We start from the raw sequence: 21,572 nt of genomic DNA on the forward strand, positions 1-21,572 counted from the left end.
AATATAAAGAAGATCTTAGGGACGATCAAAGGGACATCAGATGCAGAGAATTTATTGCAAAAAAATTGAAAAGGCATTGATGCTTTTTTTTAAAGACACTAAATCATGTTTCTTTAATCTGTAAAACCAAAATAAAAAAAAAATGGTGGCTGAATTCACAATTTCTTCAATCAAGAAATGCCACGCTAACTGGTTCCTTGTGCCTATTTGTTATACTTGACCAGTGGTTCTAAGGTAGAGGGTCAAATTACAAAAGAAAGATGCTGTAAAATTACCTTCAGATTAAATTTATGAAAAAATAGAAATTATGCCATAAAACACACTATTAAACAGAGATCTTGTGTCTGTGCTTAAGTATCACTGTTTTTAAAATTAAGGCATCTCCTGGGAGGTCAGGGGTCATGAGACAGCACCGTCATTGTTAAGGTCAAGATCAACTGTGGTAAATTGAGCTCCAGCACTCACCTTCAAGCTGTGACTTATTCAAGTTCTGCCTCCAGTTGAAAACATGAATTTTAATTACAGTTGTAACAGTCTGACACTATTCAAAATTGAAAATTCTCTGTGCTCACTGAACAAATGGTTATGTGTATTTATTTATGAAATTACTATATACTTTTTAACAGACAAGTTTAATCTGGAATCTTGAGGCCCCCTATTCCAAGGCTTGTGTGTGAGGCCTCTGTCTACCCAGTCACGACATTAAATGACAAAAATAACAAAATTGAATATCTATCAATGCTGGGATTCTTGAAAGAGGGAAAAGACTTCTGACTATACATTCTTGAGAGGCAATCATGGGCAACCAGAGGCAACCATGCCATCAGTTAGAGATTATTACCTGTCATCTGAATGTGAGGGTGGGTCAAATTTAGAAAAATAGTGATTGCCCTCATGACAGTTTTCATTATTTAAACCTTAATCTTGGTTTGCTATCATAATTGTCTTAGATAAACATGGTCTTCCAATAGGATGAAATTAAAATATTTACATATATCTTGTATGCAGATTTCACACAGAGAAGACACACCACACGGGGTTAAACCATAGTGTAACCGTGGAAAGATACTGAATTCCTGAAAGTTAATCTGCCCTTCGCAATTCATAAAAACCTTGATTGAACTGGTTTTAAATTACTACCTCAAAAATGAAAAGTGAATTAAAGAGCCCCCACAGTCTCCACTTCCCAGGGAATGTGTATCTTGTTTCACCTAATTTCATCATTCCATTAAATGGCTCAATTTAAGACTCATATTTTCTTATTATGGCTAGAAAGTCAAATGCGCGCGCACACACACACACACACACACACACACACACACACACACACACACACACACACACACACACACACACACACAATAGCCAACTGTCCCTCCTTCTATTCAAGGTTATACCAATATTCTTCTGTCTCTCATTTCATATTTGCAAAGCAGCAGCTAACAGCTGCCACTTAACAAACAGCCTCTCAGTTAATATACACATGTCACTGCCAATTACAGAGTCGGGTGATCTCTCTCTCGAATAATAGGATAGTATAGGACATGAACAGCATACCCTCACATTCAGCTACTATGCCTCATGCTCGCTGGAAGAGGAAGGCAGTTTTAAGTGTTGGTAACACTGCATGTTTTTAGAAGAAGGGAGGGGAGAATTGGGTGAGAGGGATCCTTCAGAGACAAGAGGGACTGTTCTGTGCCAGCAACAAGGATTTCAGGATTAGGTCTGTCATGCAGTTATAAGGGGAGAAATTGTGGTTGACTAGATCGGGCCTGACAGACCGAATGGAATACACATAGAAAGCAGGAACATGCATTTATATGCAGAGGAAACTGTGCAATGCAATCCTGCAGGCATTTTAAGTATTTGTTGAGTATAGCAACAGATTAACATTGTGTAAACAATGTGAACTGTATTCTTACAATTACTGTACATGCAAAAATAACACATTTGCATCTTTTTGAAACTATTTTGATATTTTGGTCATGTGTTATATATCATTATTTTATGTGAAATATGTTGAAAGGGAATGATTCCTGGCAAATATTTTACATGAAATAAAAAGCAAAAGCAGTAAACTATTTTATGCTAAAAGGGAGTGGATTACTGCAGGATGACATTGCTGTATGAGAACATTTTTCGGGTTGACTGTTATCTAACATATAACTGGTATCTACGCACGCACGCACGCACACACGCACACAGAACATTGATAATTCCTTCATGCAGCAGGACAAAATAGAATTACCTTGAAAACAGCACAGTGCAGGAATAATGAGAATTTATTAATGTCCACAACCACTAGATGGCACCATCTTGCCTTTCATTTCCAATTTAGCTTTCCATTCTTCAGATGATGGGCTAATTTTTTCCTTTTGTGGAATGGAGCAAAGAGAGCTGCGCTCCAATAGTAAACAATCATAATAGCCTCACACTTTGCTTTTTCACATCAAGGTGACAAAAATCTGAAGGTGTACAAGAAACAATTCAACATAGACTCTGAATAATTATAGCTGATGTGGAGCTACCACGAAATTCATTGGTAAACCTTTGATTTAGTTTTGTTGAAGCAGACTCAAGAATAATAAATGTATTGACAAATCAGTGAACCACCAGCAAAATGTCTTGAGTTAAGCAGTCAATAGTGACCTTTGAGAGAGCAAAATATTTCAAGAACACAAAAGTTACTGGGCATATACAAGTCAAAGCCATGCATATCAGGGGAGATGACACTGCATCATGAGCACAGTGACAGGAACTGTAATTATCCAAGCCTACAATGGTCGTTTTGTAAACCAAATTAATTTAGCTCAGCATAATCCGAGGGGAAAAAAAAACAATTGTCTTCTCCTAATTTTGTTTTTTTATCATTTGAGAAAAAGTATGTACAATATATTGTAAATAGCAAAAATTGGTGAGATAATGGAACAACGTTGTATACCGAAGAATTTGTTAAATTATTTGTTATTTTCAGCATCACTTTACTTTGTATGACCTCACAGCAAAGCCCTGGTTACAAGTGACAATGCATTGACAACCACATCAAGGTTGGTTTTTAAATACTATGAGAGTAAAGACATTCCATTTAAAAACACAATCCTTCTCTATGTTTTTAAATAAAACATTGTAAATCAGAAAAAAATGGGATATGAAAAGTAGTGTCTAACTATTATATTCCTTTGAAAAGAAGCAGAGTAGAAGGATTAAGTAGCATTGGAATCATCAAATAAAGTACATGTCTCAAATTTATACTCCACAACATAAGTGAGCGTTTTTTACTAGTGTTGCAAAGTGACTTTCACTTTTTCTTGCCAGAGTTCCTAGAGTGTTTGCTGGGCTGCTCATTAGGGGCGGTGGCTGGGGCTACTTTTTGTTGAGCTGCCTGTTGGGCATCCTCTGGAGGTGGCTTCTCTTCTTCCTTTTTCACAGCCATTGTCTGACGGCTACTAAAAGGTTTGCGAACTTCAACGTATTTCTTACGTTGTCGCCACAAGGTTGCCTGGTGAAGATGAGAAGGAAAATAATTGTGATATTAATAACCACAAACGCAAGGGGGAAAGGCTTCAGAAGGAATCTCTCTTTTGGTTCAACAAAATGACTTATTACAGCTAATATCTGTTGATAATAACTTGTGACATCAGTCAGTATTTTTCATCAAATGACCTGCAAGTCCTCATATGTGTCCAACTGGTGCTTCATTATCAATTCTTTTCTTTTGAACGCTTCCTCTTTCCTGTGCTCGAGGACATTATCTCGAACCAACCGGTAGGTCTGGATTTTTTCCAAGCGCTCCCTCTGCTGGTTTGTCTCAGCCTGGGAGTCCATCAGTATTGGAAAGTCTTTTTGGCGTCTACCAAAAAAAAAAAGGACACAACTTGATAAAAACCTCTAATTGGGTGCCATAATTTGTCACATAACAATTTCAAAACAAATTTGGATAGATAGGTTACTTTTCATGAAAGCTTCTTGTCAAAGTCTTCTTTTCGTGGCAAGTGAACCTGAATTTCTTCACTTGATGATGTTTAAACCCCTCATCCGAGAGGCTTCATCAACTGAACTGAAGAATTGCGGAGGCCTCTCAGATGAGGGGTGAAACCATGACAAGAAGATTTTGAGAAGAATTTATCATAACCTGGATGACTGAGAACCTCCACAGATGTGTAATGACAGCTGAAATTTAATGCTGTGTGTGCCCATCGCAATATGGCAGAACAGTTGTGTCGGATCTGATATTAAAAGGGACTAGTTTTTTAAATTTATAGCCAGTCTTATGAAATATTACATCAACAGACAGGAGAAATTAAAATTAAAATGGGCAGACGAAAATATCCAGTCCAAAAATATTTGCCTTAGCTCGCAACCCATTTGCAAAGTCCACCTTCATATCCTGAACTTCAGTGTATGGAAAAAATGTATGTGGAAGGATTTTGGATATAGTTGGAGAGTAAGATGTACGTTCAAGAATGTGAAAATTAGGCAGGGTGAAAACACAGATGGCAGGAATTTCAAGAGTGCCAGATTGGAAATGCTGAAGCTGCCTATTTCCTATAAGCCAATCCTAATGAAGAGGGGAGGTCACGAAGGTGGTGATGAAGTTCATTCTGTTAATGAACATTGTGCTATTCAACTCTGCTCCCTGCGTGATACCCTGGATGTGCAAATGACCAGCATGATTGTGTGTGTATGCATGTGTGCGTGTGTGTGTGTGTGTGTGTGTGTGTTTGAGAGAATCGATGTGTACCCTGTAGTGTGCCTCTGTGAGACAGTATTGTGGAATAATCAGACTCCCTTTTGTGAGACAGGGGAGTACTGTGGAATAATCAGGCTCCCTCAATAAACTACTCCTCAAGAACTCTCTGTGCTCCAATTGCAGGACATTAGCAGCCGGACATTTGAACACATGCACATGCACGAGGGGATGAAGTGCTGATGGGAGAGGGGTACATCTCACTGCAGCAACAATCGCATTAAGACCCTGAAATAGCTCTCTGATTAAGACCCAAATATCATTTCATTTAACAAGAGGAGGGATGGACATTGGAGTGGGAAGGCCAGTATTTGAGTAGATTCTGTGAGGTTGAAAAAGAGAGAAATATCGAGGTTGAAGAGGGAACCTCTCCACATCTGAACAGTCAATGGCAGGATAATAGTCAAGTATTTTGGTACTGACACGGTTTTATGCGGTAAAAAACATGCAGAATTTTTTTTTGCATTTTTTTTCCCTTCTGAAACATTGTCTAGAATTAAGTTAAGGTAAAATAGTTCATTTGGATATTAGAGATATTATTCCATCCTAAGGGTGGCAAAGTTCACAAACACAAAAAAAAAACAATAAAATGCTGTGCAAGTACTGTGAGAGAAAACTCCAAGCAAATTTGAGGAAGCTGTTTTTTTTTTGTTTTTTTTTTTTTGTTTTTTATCAAACAAATACAGACAAACAGGCGCACCTGACACTCAGAGACATTCAAACAAACACTGGCAATTCCATTTTGTAGTCGGGCCTCAGCACCACAGCAATCTACTGAATTAAATTTTGGATCAGATGCATAGAGTAACTAACAAAGGTAAAATAAACACTCCGTAAACAATGTAAATAATGATAATGTCAGGCTGGCTTGCTAAATCTAAATGAACTTGCCTGTGGGAACAATTTAAATCATGATCTGTTACACAGCCTCACATAATGACAGTTCTGCAAAAGACTGATTTTGATTTCTGTTAGTCATGTGACATATTAATACACACTTGTATACTTATTATGAGCAGACTGTAGTGTGACCACTGTGATTTTCCATGATAAATCTAATTTAGATTAGGAGAGAAAAACGATCCAAGAACCTGATAAGGGGAGAGTAGTCCATGGGTATGCAAGGGATCTCCGACAGCTGCTGATTTGATGGAGTGAAAGGCATGTCGGCAGCAGATCTGGATTCGGCTAGAAAAGAACCAATGACAGAAATTCTTATTGCCCTTATGAGAAATAAGTCATGTAGATGTCTCAGGTAGACTATATACATTTGACTACAATATCTACCAGGCTCTGCGTTATCCATGTCACTGGGAGGAGTTTCATCGCTTGCTTGTTTGATTTGTTTGAGAAATTTCTGACGAGACTGCAAAGCCTGGAAAAAAAAGTGGTTAAAGATTTTTTTCAATATTTGTGGTATCTAGAGTATATGTATGTATTTGTCAATCTATCTATAAGTCAATAAAAAAACATATACATAAAATGCATACACTATTCTACCTTTTCATGACGGCCTGGTTCAGCAGTTTCCCAGGCTTTTTTGATTGCCTTGATTTGCTCCACCCTCTCTGTGTCTTTCTTCATCACAATGCTCTCTGCTTTATTCTTGTCAATGACAACACGCAGTGTCCAGTTTGGCTTGGTTAGGTCTAGGCCCTGAATAAATGTACAAAGGCACCGGAAAATATGATCCACATGCTCTCACACACAAACACATACACACACGTACACCCCAAGTTGAAGGTCATTTCACTAGAACAGTGTTTCCCTACCAGTGTGCCACGGCACATCGGTGTGCTGTGAGAGATCACCAGGTGTGCCGTGGAAAAATTCCAACTGTCACCTTATTGGTCCAAAAATTATTTATTCAATGCAAATAATGTAAAATTGATGAACAATTAAATACGCTTCCACTTTGTGGTAACAGGTATTGAATTAACCTGTGTATCTACCTGCTGCTGCTCAAACAGCAGAGTAATTAGTGATGCTTCGAGTGAGACAGTGACAGCTATACGCGATGGATAAGTATTTAAAAAAAAAAAGTACTCAATCAGGACCCTCTGGTCCTGAAGATTATTCTGACCCAGGTGAAGGCCCAAGTATGAGTAGTGGTCAAAAGACAGTAAAAAAGGTGAGCTCAAGACAATACAATGAAAGTAATATTCTGATTGAATTCACTTTTACTGGTAACCAACTGAGCCGACTCCATTATGGGGGGAATAAACTTACATATTTATTTGGTGGTGTGAAAAGTGATTTCTCTAATGTCAAATATGTGCCATGGCTGAAAAAAGGTGGGGAAACACTACCCTTGAACACAATCAGTGTCTAATTCAATGATCAACTAAGACAGTATGGTGCACAGCCAGTCTGCCATCCTGCCAAGTTTTTTTCCTTCGTTTTGGATCTTTTCTTCAGCTGTCTCGTCATCACAGTATGTATCATTTCATATTTTATATATCAAGTGCTATTACGGGTCTAGATCTTCCATTGCTGTGGTGCAAATAAGAAGAAAAAAACATACAAATGAAAATGTTTTGAGAACAGCTATCCGGAAGATCTGGCTTTTAAATCTCATTGTGTTCAGGATTTGATGTGTAGCACTAGGGAGAATAAAGTACTTTGCACTACATGAATCACAGATTTTGTTAAGCAGCTGGAGTTCTCATTATCACACAAATGCCAGTATAGTGAGGATTATAGATCACAAGATTATGCAGTATTATGCAGTTCTAGATGATAAATGTCTCATTTTTGGGCCAATGGTCAAACTGGCACTTTTTGATATATGATTCATATCTTGCTTTGTTTTGCAGATACAGGACACTCCATGCAACCAAATATAAAAGTTGAGCACCATAATGTGCACACTGAAAGAATAGTAAAATAAATACAAATTTAAAACATCTAATTGCACTTAGCCTGAAAAAGAATCACTAAGGGGTATGTGGTTAACATCTTTTTGGAAAGGTACCATTACGTTGCATTGCACTGTTGGATGTTTTAGCAAATTCAAATGGATGTGTCTTGATACCATGTAACCAAATACTGCACACATGTGCGTTAACGACACTTTTTGACTGCATATTGGTCTTTGATTTTGACGTTACTCAAAAAAATGCAATATAATATGATTACATCTCACTATATGATGTTCTAGAGGCTAATCATATCTGAACAGTTACTATGTTAATGCCAATTAGCATTTCAGTTTGGTAGCTGTGATGCTTTCAGCAGCATCCCTCATTGTGCAATAGATAATAGTTATCAAAGAAAAGATCATATCCAGGAACATCCTTTTTCCCCAGGATGGCAGCTAACATTATCACAGTAGTGTTGTCTGTCACGATGCTGAAGTGATGTATTACCGTTCCTTGCTTGGTAACAGTTTTAGAGCTGGCAGCTCGCTTGCCTTTCTCCTTGTCACCTTCCCCTTTCCGATTGGTTTTAGGCGTGTTAGACTTGTGCCCCTCATGACTTGATGTACCAGTGGTAGATGAACGTTTCAGGTCGCCAGGCTTGTTCTCTACATTTTACAAAATGATAATGTGTTATTAAGTCAAAATTGTACCAAATAAATTGATAAATATTGATAAAGATGAATATGGTACTTATATGGATTATCAAAATCATATAGGCATGAATGATGGATTTATGTCATACACAAACCAGTTTTGAAATCAAAATGATGTAAAACTGGGAAACTCACCTCCTACAAACTTTGTAAATTTTTACTGTACTATGTCAGTTTGAAAACACAATCCTCAGTTAACCTCAGCTGCTCATATTCCTTTTCTTGTGATACAAGCAGAATTAAAACATTAGGTTAACACTGTATGTCATGGGGTTAAATGAGGGCTAGATGGCACTGTTGCACTTTATAGTTAAAATATTGCTAAACATCTTGTGTGAAGCAAGTAAGTAGCAGTTCTCTGATAAAGAGAAGCACAATCACACATTATAAAAGCTTTCTTCCATTCAATCTGCCTGATCAGTGCATGAAATATATGTAAACTGGCAATTAATTTTTGTTCATGTGACAAATATATAGCATACTTCATCTTTTCTTTATTTTGTCTTAAATCTGGACTAAAGATTTTCATATATTGAATTGGAATTCCTGTTTGACAAGCGATTGTCACAATTTTTAAGATGCTAAAAATATGTTCTCTTAGAAATGAACAGCACTGTAGGTACTGAAGAGCTACTGTTTGGTTTGGACACTATATTCTCAAATTTAAAGCAGAGATACATAACGGTGCATGCATTAAACATGTGCAGTACAGCATTTAGGCTGCAGCTTGTTAAACAGCTTGTTAGAGGGAGTTCAAAGCCTAGTGTGGCATGTTGTGCGTGTGTATCCATGTTGCATGTAGAGAGCATGATCAAGGGCGCAGCATCACCACTGAGACAGAGTTTAACTGGGTGAAATTAATTCACTTTCCTGCTGAGATATTTCCCAGGGCACCAGGGGGCAAGAGCCAACTTCATTTGACTTCCCATTGACCCACTTCCACAAGCTTATTGGAAACCCACTAGAGGTTTCTCTGGACATTTTCATATACATCCTCACATGGATAAAACCAGGCAGGCTTTAGCAAAAATGTACCCCCTCCACGCACACACGCACACACGCACACACACACACACACACAAGAATAAATTATTCAAATGGCCTAGTTAGATTAATAAATAGACAAACAAAATAGCTTTATTATTTCTTTGAAATAATAAAGCATATATTAGGTGATTTTAAAAACACCGCTTCCAGGGAAACATAATCCTTGGATTTCACGCCATGTCAACTGAACGGTAAATACAGAGAGTGTTGATGAAAGCAGTAGAGAGAAGAGATTCAGTGACAGCAGACTGGCTTCAGGAAATCATGTAAATTGTTAACCATGCACCACCTCCTTCACATAAGCATCCACCTGCACTGCAATTAATTCATTCTCTCAGAATTTCTAACAAGCATCTGCAAATTTCAAAGGCCCAATTTTTCAATCAGTTCAAGACTGATTAAAGGAACAGAAGAAGAGTTAGGGGCAGAGGACAGGATTACTGCCTCCACTAATGACTAGTGGGCACAAGATATTGCAGCGTGTGATCTGCATTCGCAGTTGTATCCTTCTGGCTTTCATTAGGCTTACAGTTATAGGCGCCTGGCAAGTAGGAGTAAAGAATAGAACTCGCCTTGACCTCTGATAGTGCCTCCTGCGTATACCGGATTTCAAGCAGAACAATTAAATAAATTGCATAAATGAAAATTAACTGCCTCGTATAAAATTTGGCCACAAGTTTAGAAACACACACTTAGAATATTTAAAATGATTAAATTAAAAGGAAAAAGACTCCATGACCCCTTAACACAGATATTTGAAGGTCCTGGTAAAACACAAAGTGTATATCCAGATGATTTTTTTTCTTCTTAGGCATATTGGATCTCATCTCATGTCTGTTCAAGACTTAACCTTTCAATACAGATAAAATAAAAATGTTTTGTTTGAAAAATACAAACAATGATGCTCATTCTTGGCTGTCCCTTTGTAATGCTGTGTTTGCAATTGTCTTTGATACCTTTCATATCATTCTTCTCCATGTCTTTGAGCCCCTGGACAAAGAGCAGCTGATTTTCATCCAAATCCCAGCTCTTATAAAGAACTTCTGCTTTCACCAAATACTTATGACCCTTAGAAACAGAAAGGAAAAGTCAGCCTACATCCAGGTTAAAACTGATATGAAAAGACACAAATAAGGGGGAAATAGACATGGCCTGGGGCACATACAGTTACTAACATACAGTTAGACTCTGAACATGCAAAGACTCTATGACCTACATATCATATGGCTGTCACATAGCTACAGTTAATTTAATCTATTGCTTTTGAACGATAGTATTTTATTGCAGATTTAAATTTGTTAGCCAAATTTCAATCTAATGTGGTCACTCCCACATCAATTTTACTGTGAAGTTTTTGAAACTAATAGTACCATCAAGTAATAATTAAGGCAAGAACTTTTCTTCGGTACATAAAAGAGCCATATTAATACACAACATCAAAAGCCACAGTGAGAATATAATTTACTTTTCTTATGTTACCCAGGTCTACTTCCAAACAAATTATACCACCAGCGCTAATTATCCTCTCTCTCTCTTTCCAGTGAAAACATTGCTTTAACCACTGACCCTTTGCTCTAATACTAGATTAATGTTCTTAATTCAAATCAATATTTGTTTAGTTTCATGCTTTGGACATGATCTGTCTCATTAACTACGGATGTCACGCCATCTTCTGAACTAATGTCCATTGATTTCACATTTTGAAATGGATATAATTTTGGATCATTTCAAGTAGATGCATCACATTCCAATTAATTCTATTGAATACACACGCTGTAAAAAAGTTTTGACCCCTTCTGTGTGGGGAGAGATACAATGTACGGAAATAAATAAATGAAGTATATGCAGTTATCATTCCTGTTGTTTGCTACACTTCTGAGTAAATCATCCTTAATTGATTTTTCTAAGCATCCAGAGGATGCTTAGTATTTCTAAATCATTTGAATAACATGTTCAATGCACATCAGTGGATCAACAAACTGTGACGACAGGTATGCTAAATAAAATCCCAAAACTGGTGACTCATTAATTATGCAAAACTCACAGCTCTCTATAAACCATTGCAAAGTCAGACAATAACAACACCACTCTGCCAGTTTCAACTGCTCTTCTCTTGTGCATTTGTCTGTGCGAGAATGTGTGAGTGGGAGTGTGCAAGAACGTGTGTGTGTGTGTGTGTGTGTGAGCCTATCTGCAAATACAGCAATGTGTGTATCTGGCAGAGAAAAATTGATATGAACACAGGCAGTAAGCAAGTGGGTGAGAAAGACAGAGAGATAAATTGAGATAAGTAATGTGTTGGAGCGATAGCAGATACCACACACTCAGTTGTCAGCGATACCATCGTCTCCACTGGAGGCTGTTGCTGGTCAGATGAGTCTGATTTCCCAGATGTACTGTCCTCTACATTTTTTTGCTGTGGTGCTTCTGCCACTTTGACACCCTTTTCCTTGGTGGGGCACATATCTTGGCTGTCTTCAACTGTGCAACTAGGGTCTGTAACCAAGAAAGATATGTCTGAAAAACAACTATCATACAAATCTCAGAAAAATAAAAGTCACTTTATTATTGGATGAATTAACCCAAAACAGTAAATAAATTGTGAAGTCCTGGATACAAAGGGACAAAGGTGATCCTGTACAGAAACAAGAGAACATACAAGATAAACACAAACAGGGACCTCTGTCATGATCCAAGTTCAACATATCCAGGATACTGACGTGTGGTACCTCAACAAAACCAAGAGTGATGATAAGCAGCTATGTCAATGGTTTAAGCACATGACCAATAATAATCAATGGTGGACTGAAAAAAGTGACCACAGACAAATCCCTAAAAAAAAAAAAAAAAACACAATGCCTTTTCACAAGGCCAGATTTTATGATGATAACGTTCCTTTTTTCTATTAGCGTTTTGTGTATGTGAAAACTCAGATAAAACCATTTATATATGGTTATTTAAAATGTCAAAACACTATTGATTTGGGGATCATATCCTGTGTAGTGTTGTCAATTTCATAGCACAGGGAAAATAATGGAGAAAAAGAATTTCAAAGTCAAGAATCATTTCACCGCAACTAAAAACAAAACATTAGACCTCAGCATGAAAAGTTTCAGCAGCCTTTATAAAGTACACAACATTATAAATGCAAATATAATAACTGTAATAATATTACAGAAAACAGCGAGTAAGCTGACGCTGTCATTGAAGAATCACTGAAGCAAACAAAAGTAGAATAATTTACATTCATTAATAGTCAGAATGACCCATTATTCCCAAATGACACAAATTATTTGCTTTCATTTTTGTTTTTCATACTTTATTAATCCCTTGCAAGAAAGTATTTGTCTGCATTTAACCCATCATGAACAATGAGCAGTTGGCAGCCTCTTAGTGGCACCATGGGAGCGGTAAGGGGGTCAGTGTCTTGCTAAACAACACTTTGACAGGCTTAGAAAAGCATGGGAATTGAACCAGGAGTTTGCCTCCAAGGATGGCCACTCTAACCCCCTGAGCCAAGCTGCCCCAATTACACAAATAAAAATGAAAACAATTTAAAACATGCAACGCTTAAAGTCGTCACTTACCTTCCAAACCTAAAGGATGCTCACCTGTACTTGGTAGGAAGTAGAAAACAGGAATAACAACATGGCCTCTCCCTGTGTTGCCGGCAACCTCTTTGTCCTGATCCAGAATGGACATTCGTATCAACACGTCGGGCTTCGATGTCTGAAACTGAAGTGTTGCTAGGACCTGGGATGTCACCTGCACAGAGTAACTACAAAAATGTTTCAAATAATTTGAACTATTAATGTCTTTTGTAGTACTCAGAAAGTGGGCCTTATCTAAAAGTTGATTAGGAAGTGATTACTCGTTCCAGTTTAGTCAAATATGACCTCGCTCTCTAAATAGGTAGTTTGGATTAATATTGCAGTTTGGACTCAGGGCTGAGGCAGAATCCAAAGTAAAAAATATTAAAATTAGCTCATTTCTTTTTTACATATGAATATAAAACATATATAACATCATACTTTCTCCTTGTATTGTTAACTCATATTCATGGGTGTTGATTCCACAGCTCACCCTGCAGTCTCCTCTTATGTGAGGATTTTATTCATTTGTTAATGTTGGTCTTTATCCTTAATACTTATTAAAGATTCTCATGTTGGTTTTGAGAAAATATAAAATGTGTTCCAAGGTCAAAGGGCTAATACTGTTCATGAATGTTAAATAATTGTGGAGACATCTGTGTGTGTGCATAATGCACACTCAGATAAGCCCTGACCTGGTCTGAAAAGCAAGTAGTTTATTTAAAATGAGCAGAGCTCATGATAGCGTTCTGCCAGAAATTTGCCCATAAAATCCTCCAATGAAGAAAAACTCACCCAAAGGTGAACAGAGAGACATAAGGGATTTTCTTAATTTGGCAACAGGAAGCATAGCAGAAAAAAAGCACTATAGCACCGGGTACAAACTAAAATGATACTATGGGGTCACTTGTGCTGAGCAGAAAATAGAGCCGTCAGTCACATTCTGGTAACATCTCAGAGCTCAGAGCGAATAACATTCTTGATAATATTTTAGTTGTCTGAATAATACAACATCAAATCATTTTTAATAATAATCAGTGTACAACTAACTTTTGCAAAATGACCGCAGTAGAACTCATTCCTTACCGGCAGATGAGGTTTTTATCATTAGGGATGTAATAATCTTTGAAGTCCTTTACTGAGAACTTGTTGAGCGGAATCTCATTGGACAGTTTTGGAAGAGGCTCTCCTGAGCCAATGAAGCGCATTTTCCACTTGGCACCAATAGGGGGTGATTCAGGGATGACTGCCTCTGCCACAATGGTATAGCCAAGCTTGAACAGAAAATACAGAATAATTTAGAAACTTTATCATTTTCATTGAAATTTGACAATAGTTAAGCCTGGAATCAAGATGAATCTTTTAAGCTTGATCAATTCATTTTACAAGACTTATCAAAACAAAAAAGAAATATAAACAAAAAGCATTCAAACTTTATGCTTGATAAGATGCGACTATAATTCAGCATCAAATGGAATTATCTTTAAGTCGAACTAGGCAGGTTTATAAGTAAGCAAGGATTTACGTGAACTACTGACCTCATTGGGCTGGTAGACATGGGGAGCACCTTTGTTGAAGGCCATGTCAAGCTCCTCTCCAGTATCATTATTTATTACATGAAGGAAACAATTCGATAGTGTAGCGTAAACCTTTGGTACCAGCACCATTGCCTTGGGAACCAGGAATTCTTCTCTTCATTCACACACACACACACACACACACACACACACACACACACACAGAGAGAGAGAGAGAGAAACATGTCAAACAAACAGAAATGTTACATCATTATTTGGACTTCCTTTTTTTCTCAGTGGTAAGTGAGAAGGGAATACTCCAGATTTGTACCTGAATTGACCAAGATTTTTGAGGTAAAACTTCAAGTTCATTTATAAATTACAAACCTAATATAAATAAGGAATAAATGAATAAAAATCTAACCTAAAGATTAAGACCCAGGAGTTGGGTGTATCTTGAAGGGGAATGGAGTAATCGGCAAATATGATTCTGGTCCATTCATCCTGCTGACAAGGGTAGATATCACCATTTTGCTCAGCATTGTCAATGATGTGCCTGTGCAAGAAACACAGAGAACACTTTCAAATGGTATTAAAGTATTAAAATGTAATATGTAAAATGGAAATGTAACGTTATTTAAAATGTAATAACTAATCACAAATATTAACAAAAACTTTCTGTGACATAATGCAATTATTTTACATTTATCAAACAACAAAAACAAAAGAATAAACACTTCATATTTATGTTATGTATAATATTTGCTCATATATTTCTTCATGAATTAAATTCCAGAATTGGAAGCCATGAAAAGGCTCACAATACCCAGCAGAATCCCATCCTCCATGCAGACATTAACTAAGCTCTCACTTCTCAAGCACTAACATAGTTCCTCAGGCAGCAGGTCATGCTAGCTGATTGGAACGAGGTAAGCATAAACAGCAGATGGTACCACTGGGAAAAGATGGAACACAATGTGGAAAATGCTCCCTGCCTGGCCGCCACAGGCCACCACAACCAGGAGAGGGAGCCAATTCTGGGCATGCAGCACAACAGAGAGGCTTAAAGGATGCCATGTAATACAACGAACATAACATTGGGACATGAGTGCTTTCATGTTCTCATTGTTTGGTGCACCATGTGCATATGGAAGGTACATATGTCATCCTTAATTTACCACAGCAAGAAGGCAGCATATTTTTCTTCATCTGATTCAACCTTCATCCACATGTCTTGAAGCGTTGTTGATGCAGCAATATTCTCCTTGGTGCCTGGATGACACAGTCATATGCACAAAAAAGACATACACAAAAAAAATCAATGATAAATGCAAAAAAAAAAGGTTTGTGGATGACAATTTACAGAATGAGAGGCAGAAATTTTAGAGTGTGTTTGCCACACTGAAAGAAAATTATTCATGTCTTCACAATGACTTTCAAATTCGAAACAGAACCTTTTAATACAGATTGCAGCTGTTTCTCATTACATTCGTACAAGCGTGTAGTTATATATACCCTTTAACTGAATGACAAGGTAAGGGGACATAATGTTTTATACAAGACAAAGGAAAATGTCACCTCTCCTCTATCCCCTCCTTTTTTGCCTCTCTACATATCAGTGCCCAGTCTCTCGCTGAATGGCAGCTTCTCCAAAACCGATACTAATCGGACCAAGTTGGGCTTTTCAGACATGAAGAGACATCATCAATTATATCACCCAAAAGGAGTATCAGAAAGAGATAGATGAGGAAAGTAGGCAAGATAAGGGAGAATGAGGGCTGCTCAGAGATGTGCAAAAACACCCTCTCACCTTATCATACTCCGATGAATTCCTTTTAGCCTAAAAGTATCATAACAAATGTAAATGTGTCTGATTGTCAAGGATACTGTTCGGAACGTTGGACTTAAACCAAAATAAAAAAAAAAAACTGACCTCAACATGACTTAAACATGCATACGCAAAGCACAATTCAATGTTGTGTGTGTGTGAATATAGTTACCTGGTTTTGAAGCTTTAAGGGTCTTTCGCACCAAATGTCCTTTAAATCCTGCCTGCAAAATGATGATGGCCTTGACCTCCTCATCAGTTGGCTCTCGGTTAATCCAGCTCTCCGGAGGTTTTGGCTGTCCACCCGCTTATTGAAACAGTAATGTAAATCAACATCAAAACATAGATAATTAGCAAAGACTAGATTTAATAAAATAGAAGAAAAATCTGATAATTTCCAAGTGTACATATGTCATGTTTTTGAAAAAAACTTTTTCATAGTCTTAAATTTGTCCAAAAATACATAGGTTGAGTTGTTTTTTGGACAATGAAATACACTTTAGAAGTCTATTCGCTCTGTTATTACATTATAAAGAACATGCATACAAACACACATATGACTTTTACATGCAGGTGAATCTTGTTTGGGTTGAGTAGCCAAGAGTGATGGGTCACCAGCTAGAGCCAGTACAGCAAATTGCTCCTCTGTTGTCAGCTTTCTTCCCAAGGCCTCACAAAGCATGTGGTGGACTGCTGAATTGAACACCTACAGGCCCAAACAACCATGCATAAAACAGAGGGCACATGCACATATAAGGGAGTTAAAATGTCAGCAGTCATAGGAAGTCATTGTGTGAAAACACAAATTGTGTTTCTTGTGCAGTTAGATAAATAGCCTTGGAAAGATGAGCCTGTCATGAGATTTGTGGATGACTCTGGATAATACGGATGAATTGTTTCAAACTAAAATGCTAGATAATGTGTATTTCAGCCATGCAATTCAACATATATGTACCTGTATAATGATGCAGGTACAATGACTTTACATCATAAATGTTAAGAGGATATTTTAGAATAGAACAGAATATTCCTTAAATCATCCCAAAGGGAGGAAATTTCAATTCTCACACAGCTGAGAGTGGATATTGCAGTAGAGGTAACTAAAAATGTGCATCAGTAAGATATATATAAATATATATATCAGAAAAACATGTAAAAAATATTCAATTAAAATAAAGAAATACAAAGAACATAAATATATAACCTTTTAAACATGCACAAAAGTGGAAACTCGCAGCAGACAACAATGCTTACAGTAGCAACACCTATGAGTGTCTGTGTAAGTACAGAATAACTCTGTACCCCCAATGGCATATAACCTACCTTACAGAATTTCCATTTTTCCATCGAAGTCTTGATGCCTTTTGGACAGTAAGCCTCTTTCAGGCTTCTTCGCAAAACTGGTTGGTTCTGCACATCAGTAAAAGAAGCCACCATACTGGAAATGGTCCGCATGATGGACATGGACAGCTCAGTAAAACGAGCACTTTCCTTTTTGAAACGGAAGAATTGTTTTGAGAGATGGTTTGAGAGAGTGCACTTTGAATATAAATAGAAAGCAGAAGCTATCGAATACTACAGAATATATGCTGTGGCTGACAAATGTATTTCAATACGAGTTGGCGATAGAATAACAAGATTATCTTAAAAAAGATTTTTTACATATATACACTACATTAACTAAACTGATTGTACACAAGACATGTTTATAGCTTTTTCAGAGGTATACCAACAGAGAAAGATTTAACTGGATCTCAGGATTGCTAATAAAGTAAAAAGATTATAAACTGCTTGGTAGAACCTTGATTCACCTTAGCAGAGTCAGTCATAATGGTTTCTTCATCTCCAAAGATGAAAGGTGTCTTACTGTAAAGATGGACATTGTAGCCTAAGGCTGCCTTCATGTGGAGGGACAAAACATGGCGCCTGGATGTGAAAAACATAAATACATAGGTGTACCAACATGCTGTTGCTCATTTCTTGAAGCATGCTTTATCATTGGTTTCACTGCAAATTGGGGAACGATTTACAAAACCATGTGCAGTGATGAAAATATGGAAATCAGGTAAATGTTTTTTTTTTTTTTTTTTAACTGACTTCTGCATAATAGGATGCCTCAGGCCATAATGAAGTATGCAGGTTTACAGAACATCCAACTTATGTTCAAATTAAGAATTTTCCATACACAGTATATATTAGCAGCCATTTTTTGTCATACAGCTTATAATAACAAAGCACAATCATAGGAGGAAGTTAATATACAAAAACAAATTAGTCAAAGAAAATGGAGGACTACGTTTCAGTGATCTACTGTATACTAAATGGCTTACACAGTTAACAGCGGCTTAAACTTGTAATTCTCAGCTGTTGGGTCAGGAATCAAAGAAGAGAGATGGTCCATTTTGAGTGTGGTTTACTGATTTCCTTCCACAGAACTAAAACATGTATTAGTTTATATTGTTCATAGTTCATATATTAATCAACTACTGACCAATAACCTAGTGTCAGTGGGGATCGAGACCCCTGGACCCCGTGTGAAGGGCAAGCCTCACAGATAATGAAGGAAAACCAACGCTGCACCTTTATTTTAAATGGCAAATCCTTGATAAATAGTGATGCTATCAATACTGACACATCAGTTAACAGCATTCATTCTAACTAACTTTAAGAAATGTTTAAGCAAGTATGAGTCATGGTACATTCAATGTGGGTTTTATCACGTTGAAAATAGAAACGGGGAACCAAGGCCTCAGCATGTTCTCTGCAACTGGGTTTAAAATTGTCTCTTAAATAGGTGCATGTAAAATTGTCTTTTCAATATTCACATGTGATTCAAGCACTCATAAAATTCGAGGGGGTTGAGACTTTGAGACTCTACCCTGCCCCCCAAAAGCAATGCCATAAATCGAGTGCCAAACTAAGCTCACAGCATGCTGATACGCAAAGGGTGGAGGTTGAAACCCTCTTTCAAAGTTCCATTAACATAATTCAGCAATCCTCATCTAGCCAGAGGTATAAGCACTCTGGCAGAGATGGACACAAGCTTTTCAAATAGAAAAGTCAATGACCAGATAATAGTGTGAAATGAAAGAGTTTAAAATGTATTGGCGTAATGACAAGTCCTTTTTGCGGTACAAGGTTATGACAAGACAAGTGAATGCTCACAAGTTTTCTTGAAGGGCTTAAGAAAGAAGGTCTTGTGGGGAAATGTTGTGGTTAAAAAAAGGCAAAATCTTTATTGCTGTAAAGAGCATGGAAAGTGTACTACCGGGCATTTGGGCATACTGTGTTGAGTGCAACGTGTATGATAATGGCTCAGGGGTAATTGCACTGTTCCATACCTGCACCTGACCCGAGAAACTAGGCCCTCTGCTTCTAGGCCATGTAGCACCCATTAATAGACTAGGGCAGATGCTTCTTAATGCATTCAGACATTCTGAAAAAGGACGATATCCTCTACTCATTTCAGGATATAGCAAATATATGTATTAAAAAAGGAAACAATTTAATAACCTGTTGCCAGTGCGGGAATTAAAGATGTAATTTTAGCACAACTGCCATGGTGCTCAGGTAATTTAAGGTCAAGGTTTTAGGAGTAACAACATACATGGAAGAGCCAAAGACAAGTACTATAGACACTTGTTGAAAACAAGTATCCGAAAATATCAAACGAAATTAATAAATGTCATTTTAGATTTTTTAGACGTTATCATCAAGACCCACAACTTGTCTGTAAACCCCGAATGGAATTAAGATTATACAGTATATATGGATAAATCTTGATGAAAGCACCTTTTTGGTGGCCTCTCCTTCGGTCACACTGCACTGTCAGTCTCCTAATCACTTGTCAGTTTGCACATCCTTACACACACCTGCTATGCCTTTGTTGGTATACAACTTTAGTATATTATGTATACACAACGTTGTTTGCTAGATTGTCGATAGTGCTCCTGGCTGCTTAGCATCCCATCTGAAAGTTGTTTTTTTTTTCCATCTTGTGTGATGTGACCCTTTGCCCATTTTTTCCAATGTTCTTTTCCAATGTTCCAATGTTTTCCAATGTTCTAGGATTATGATTTTGAACCTTTGGAATAAAATCTATTCTGCTTGATTTTTGCAGTAAAGTCCCATTTCATACCTTTGCATTCTACACAGCCTTTAAGGCATGTTTTATCATGAAACATGCGTTTTAAGGACCCTGTTGTTATGGCTTGATAAAAAAAAAAAAAAACCCAGTCTGGATTAAAGAGGTGAACCACCAGTGTAGCCTTACCCTGGAGGTAGGTTAAGCATGGCTGCCTTTGAAGAGGTGGCCTTGATGGTGAGAATTGGGAGCTGAGATTGCAGTTTCTTCCAGGAGCATGGCTGAGCGAGAAGAACTGCAGAACCACATGCAGCTGGAATCTGCTTTTCTGAGGGACATTGTATGGTTGGAAAAAGATGTAGTTTGGTCATGTGCACTCCCCACATTACTTAGCAGGGTATTTTCATAAAATCTTTGAGTAGTTTCTCAAAAATGTTACACAAATTGCAGTTAAAATGATTTGTCATGCCTTGTGTGTGTATGAGAGAGAGAATAGTTCCTTACTTTCCTCTTCAGTCTCACCCCAGAGAATCAAGCCTGAGAAACTGATGAGGATCTGAGAGGGTTGCAGGCTGTCCACACACAGGTACTGAGTCCCTCTCACCTCCGAACACTGGGAAACAGACATATACACAATAGACTTGATTACCGGTATTAGGAACGGTACGTAACAGAACTGACGCGAGTGATAGCTAGTGATAGAAGGGTGGCTTAGCGGTTAGGAAGTAGGAGATGCAGTGTAATGGGAAGCTAGCTGGAATAAGTGAGAGGAAGTAGAAATCATGGAGAGTATCACAAAAATTAACTATGAATTACAAAAGGGCAAGAAGAAATTAATAAAACTTAAGTTTTTTCTGTGATTTTTTTTTCTTATATATCAATATATGAGGTTTAAACATTTCAACAGCAGCTTTTAGCAATAACATTTAATTTGTAACCTGTGTAACCAAGCCTATATTGCCATATCATTGCATTATGTTTGTGTCTGTGTGTGGTTACTTCAGGGCTTGCCACAGTGGACGTAACAGGAAAAGATCCGATGTTAAGTGAATGTGTAGATGATCCAGCCAAGTTGGTGCTGCTTGCAGTTTTAGGCAAGACATGGCTCTGCAGGAATCACAGCAAAGATCAGACCTCATGAAATGCCGCATGAAATTTTCTTTTTTGCATCGATTGCTGTTTATT

The 21,572-nt window shown here is 37.5% G+C and overlaps 1 protein-coding gene across 1 annotated transcript in view; it reads right to left on the minus strand.

The window, feature by feature from the left end:
- Nucleotides 1–2,270: 2,270 nt before the first annotated feature.
- The window catches only part of adgb (androglobin), a 36,588-nt gene continuing 17,286 nt past the window's right edge, over nt 2,271–21,572 (minus strand). The window contains exons 15-34 of the mRNA XM_086167588.1: nt 21,387–21,494; nt 20,892–21,000; nt 20,577–20,715; nt 18,115–18,229; nt 17,627–17,794; nt 16,871–17,009; nt 16,476–16,610; nt 15,654–15,747; nt 14,900–15,031; nt 14,497–14,650; nt 14,045–14,232; nt 12,980–13,146; nt 11,686–11,864; nt 10,325–10,436; nt 8,116–8,273; nt 6,248–6,403; nt 6,035–6,122; nt 5,839–5,935; nt 3,664–3,850; nt 2,271–3,499 (exon numbers count right to left, since the gene is read on the minus strand). Of these exons, the coding sequence (XP_086023714.1) occupies nt 3,299–3,499; nt 3,664–3,850; nt 5,839–5,935; nt 6,035–6,122; nt 6,248–6,403; nt 8,116–8,273; nt 10,325–10,436; nt 11,686–11,864; nt 12,980–13,146; nt 14,045–14,232; nt 14,497–14,650; nt 14,900–15,031; nt 15,654–15,747; nt 16,476–16,610; nt 16,871–17,009; nt 17,627–17,794; nt 18,115–18,229; nt 20,577–20,715; nt 20,892–21,000; nt 21,387–21,494 (2,826 nt within the window). The 3' untranslated portion in view covers nt 2,271–3,298. The remainder of the gene's footprint in view (nt 3,500–3,663; nt 3,851–5,838; nt 5,936–6,034; nt 6,123–6,247; nt 6,404–8,115; nt 8,274–10,324; nt 10,437–11,685; nt 11,865–12,979; nt 13,147–14,044; nt 14,233–14,496; nt 14,651–14,899; nt 15,032–15,653; nt 15,748–16,475; nt 16,611–16,870; nt 17,010–17,626; nt 17,795–18,114; nt 18,230–20,576; nt 20,716–20,891; nt 21,001–21,386; nt 21,495–21,572) is intronic.

The sequence above is a fragment of the Fistularia commersonii genome, chromosome 20 (assembly GCF_037954325.1).
Source record: "Fistularia commersonii isolate RoL2024-O1a breed Wild chromosome 20, RoL_Fcom_v1.0, whole genome shotgun sequence".
NCBI lineage: Eukaryota > Metazoa > Chordata > Actinopteri > Syngnathiformes > Fistulariidae > Fistularia > Fistularia commersonii.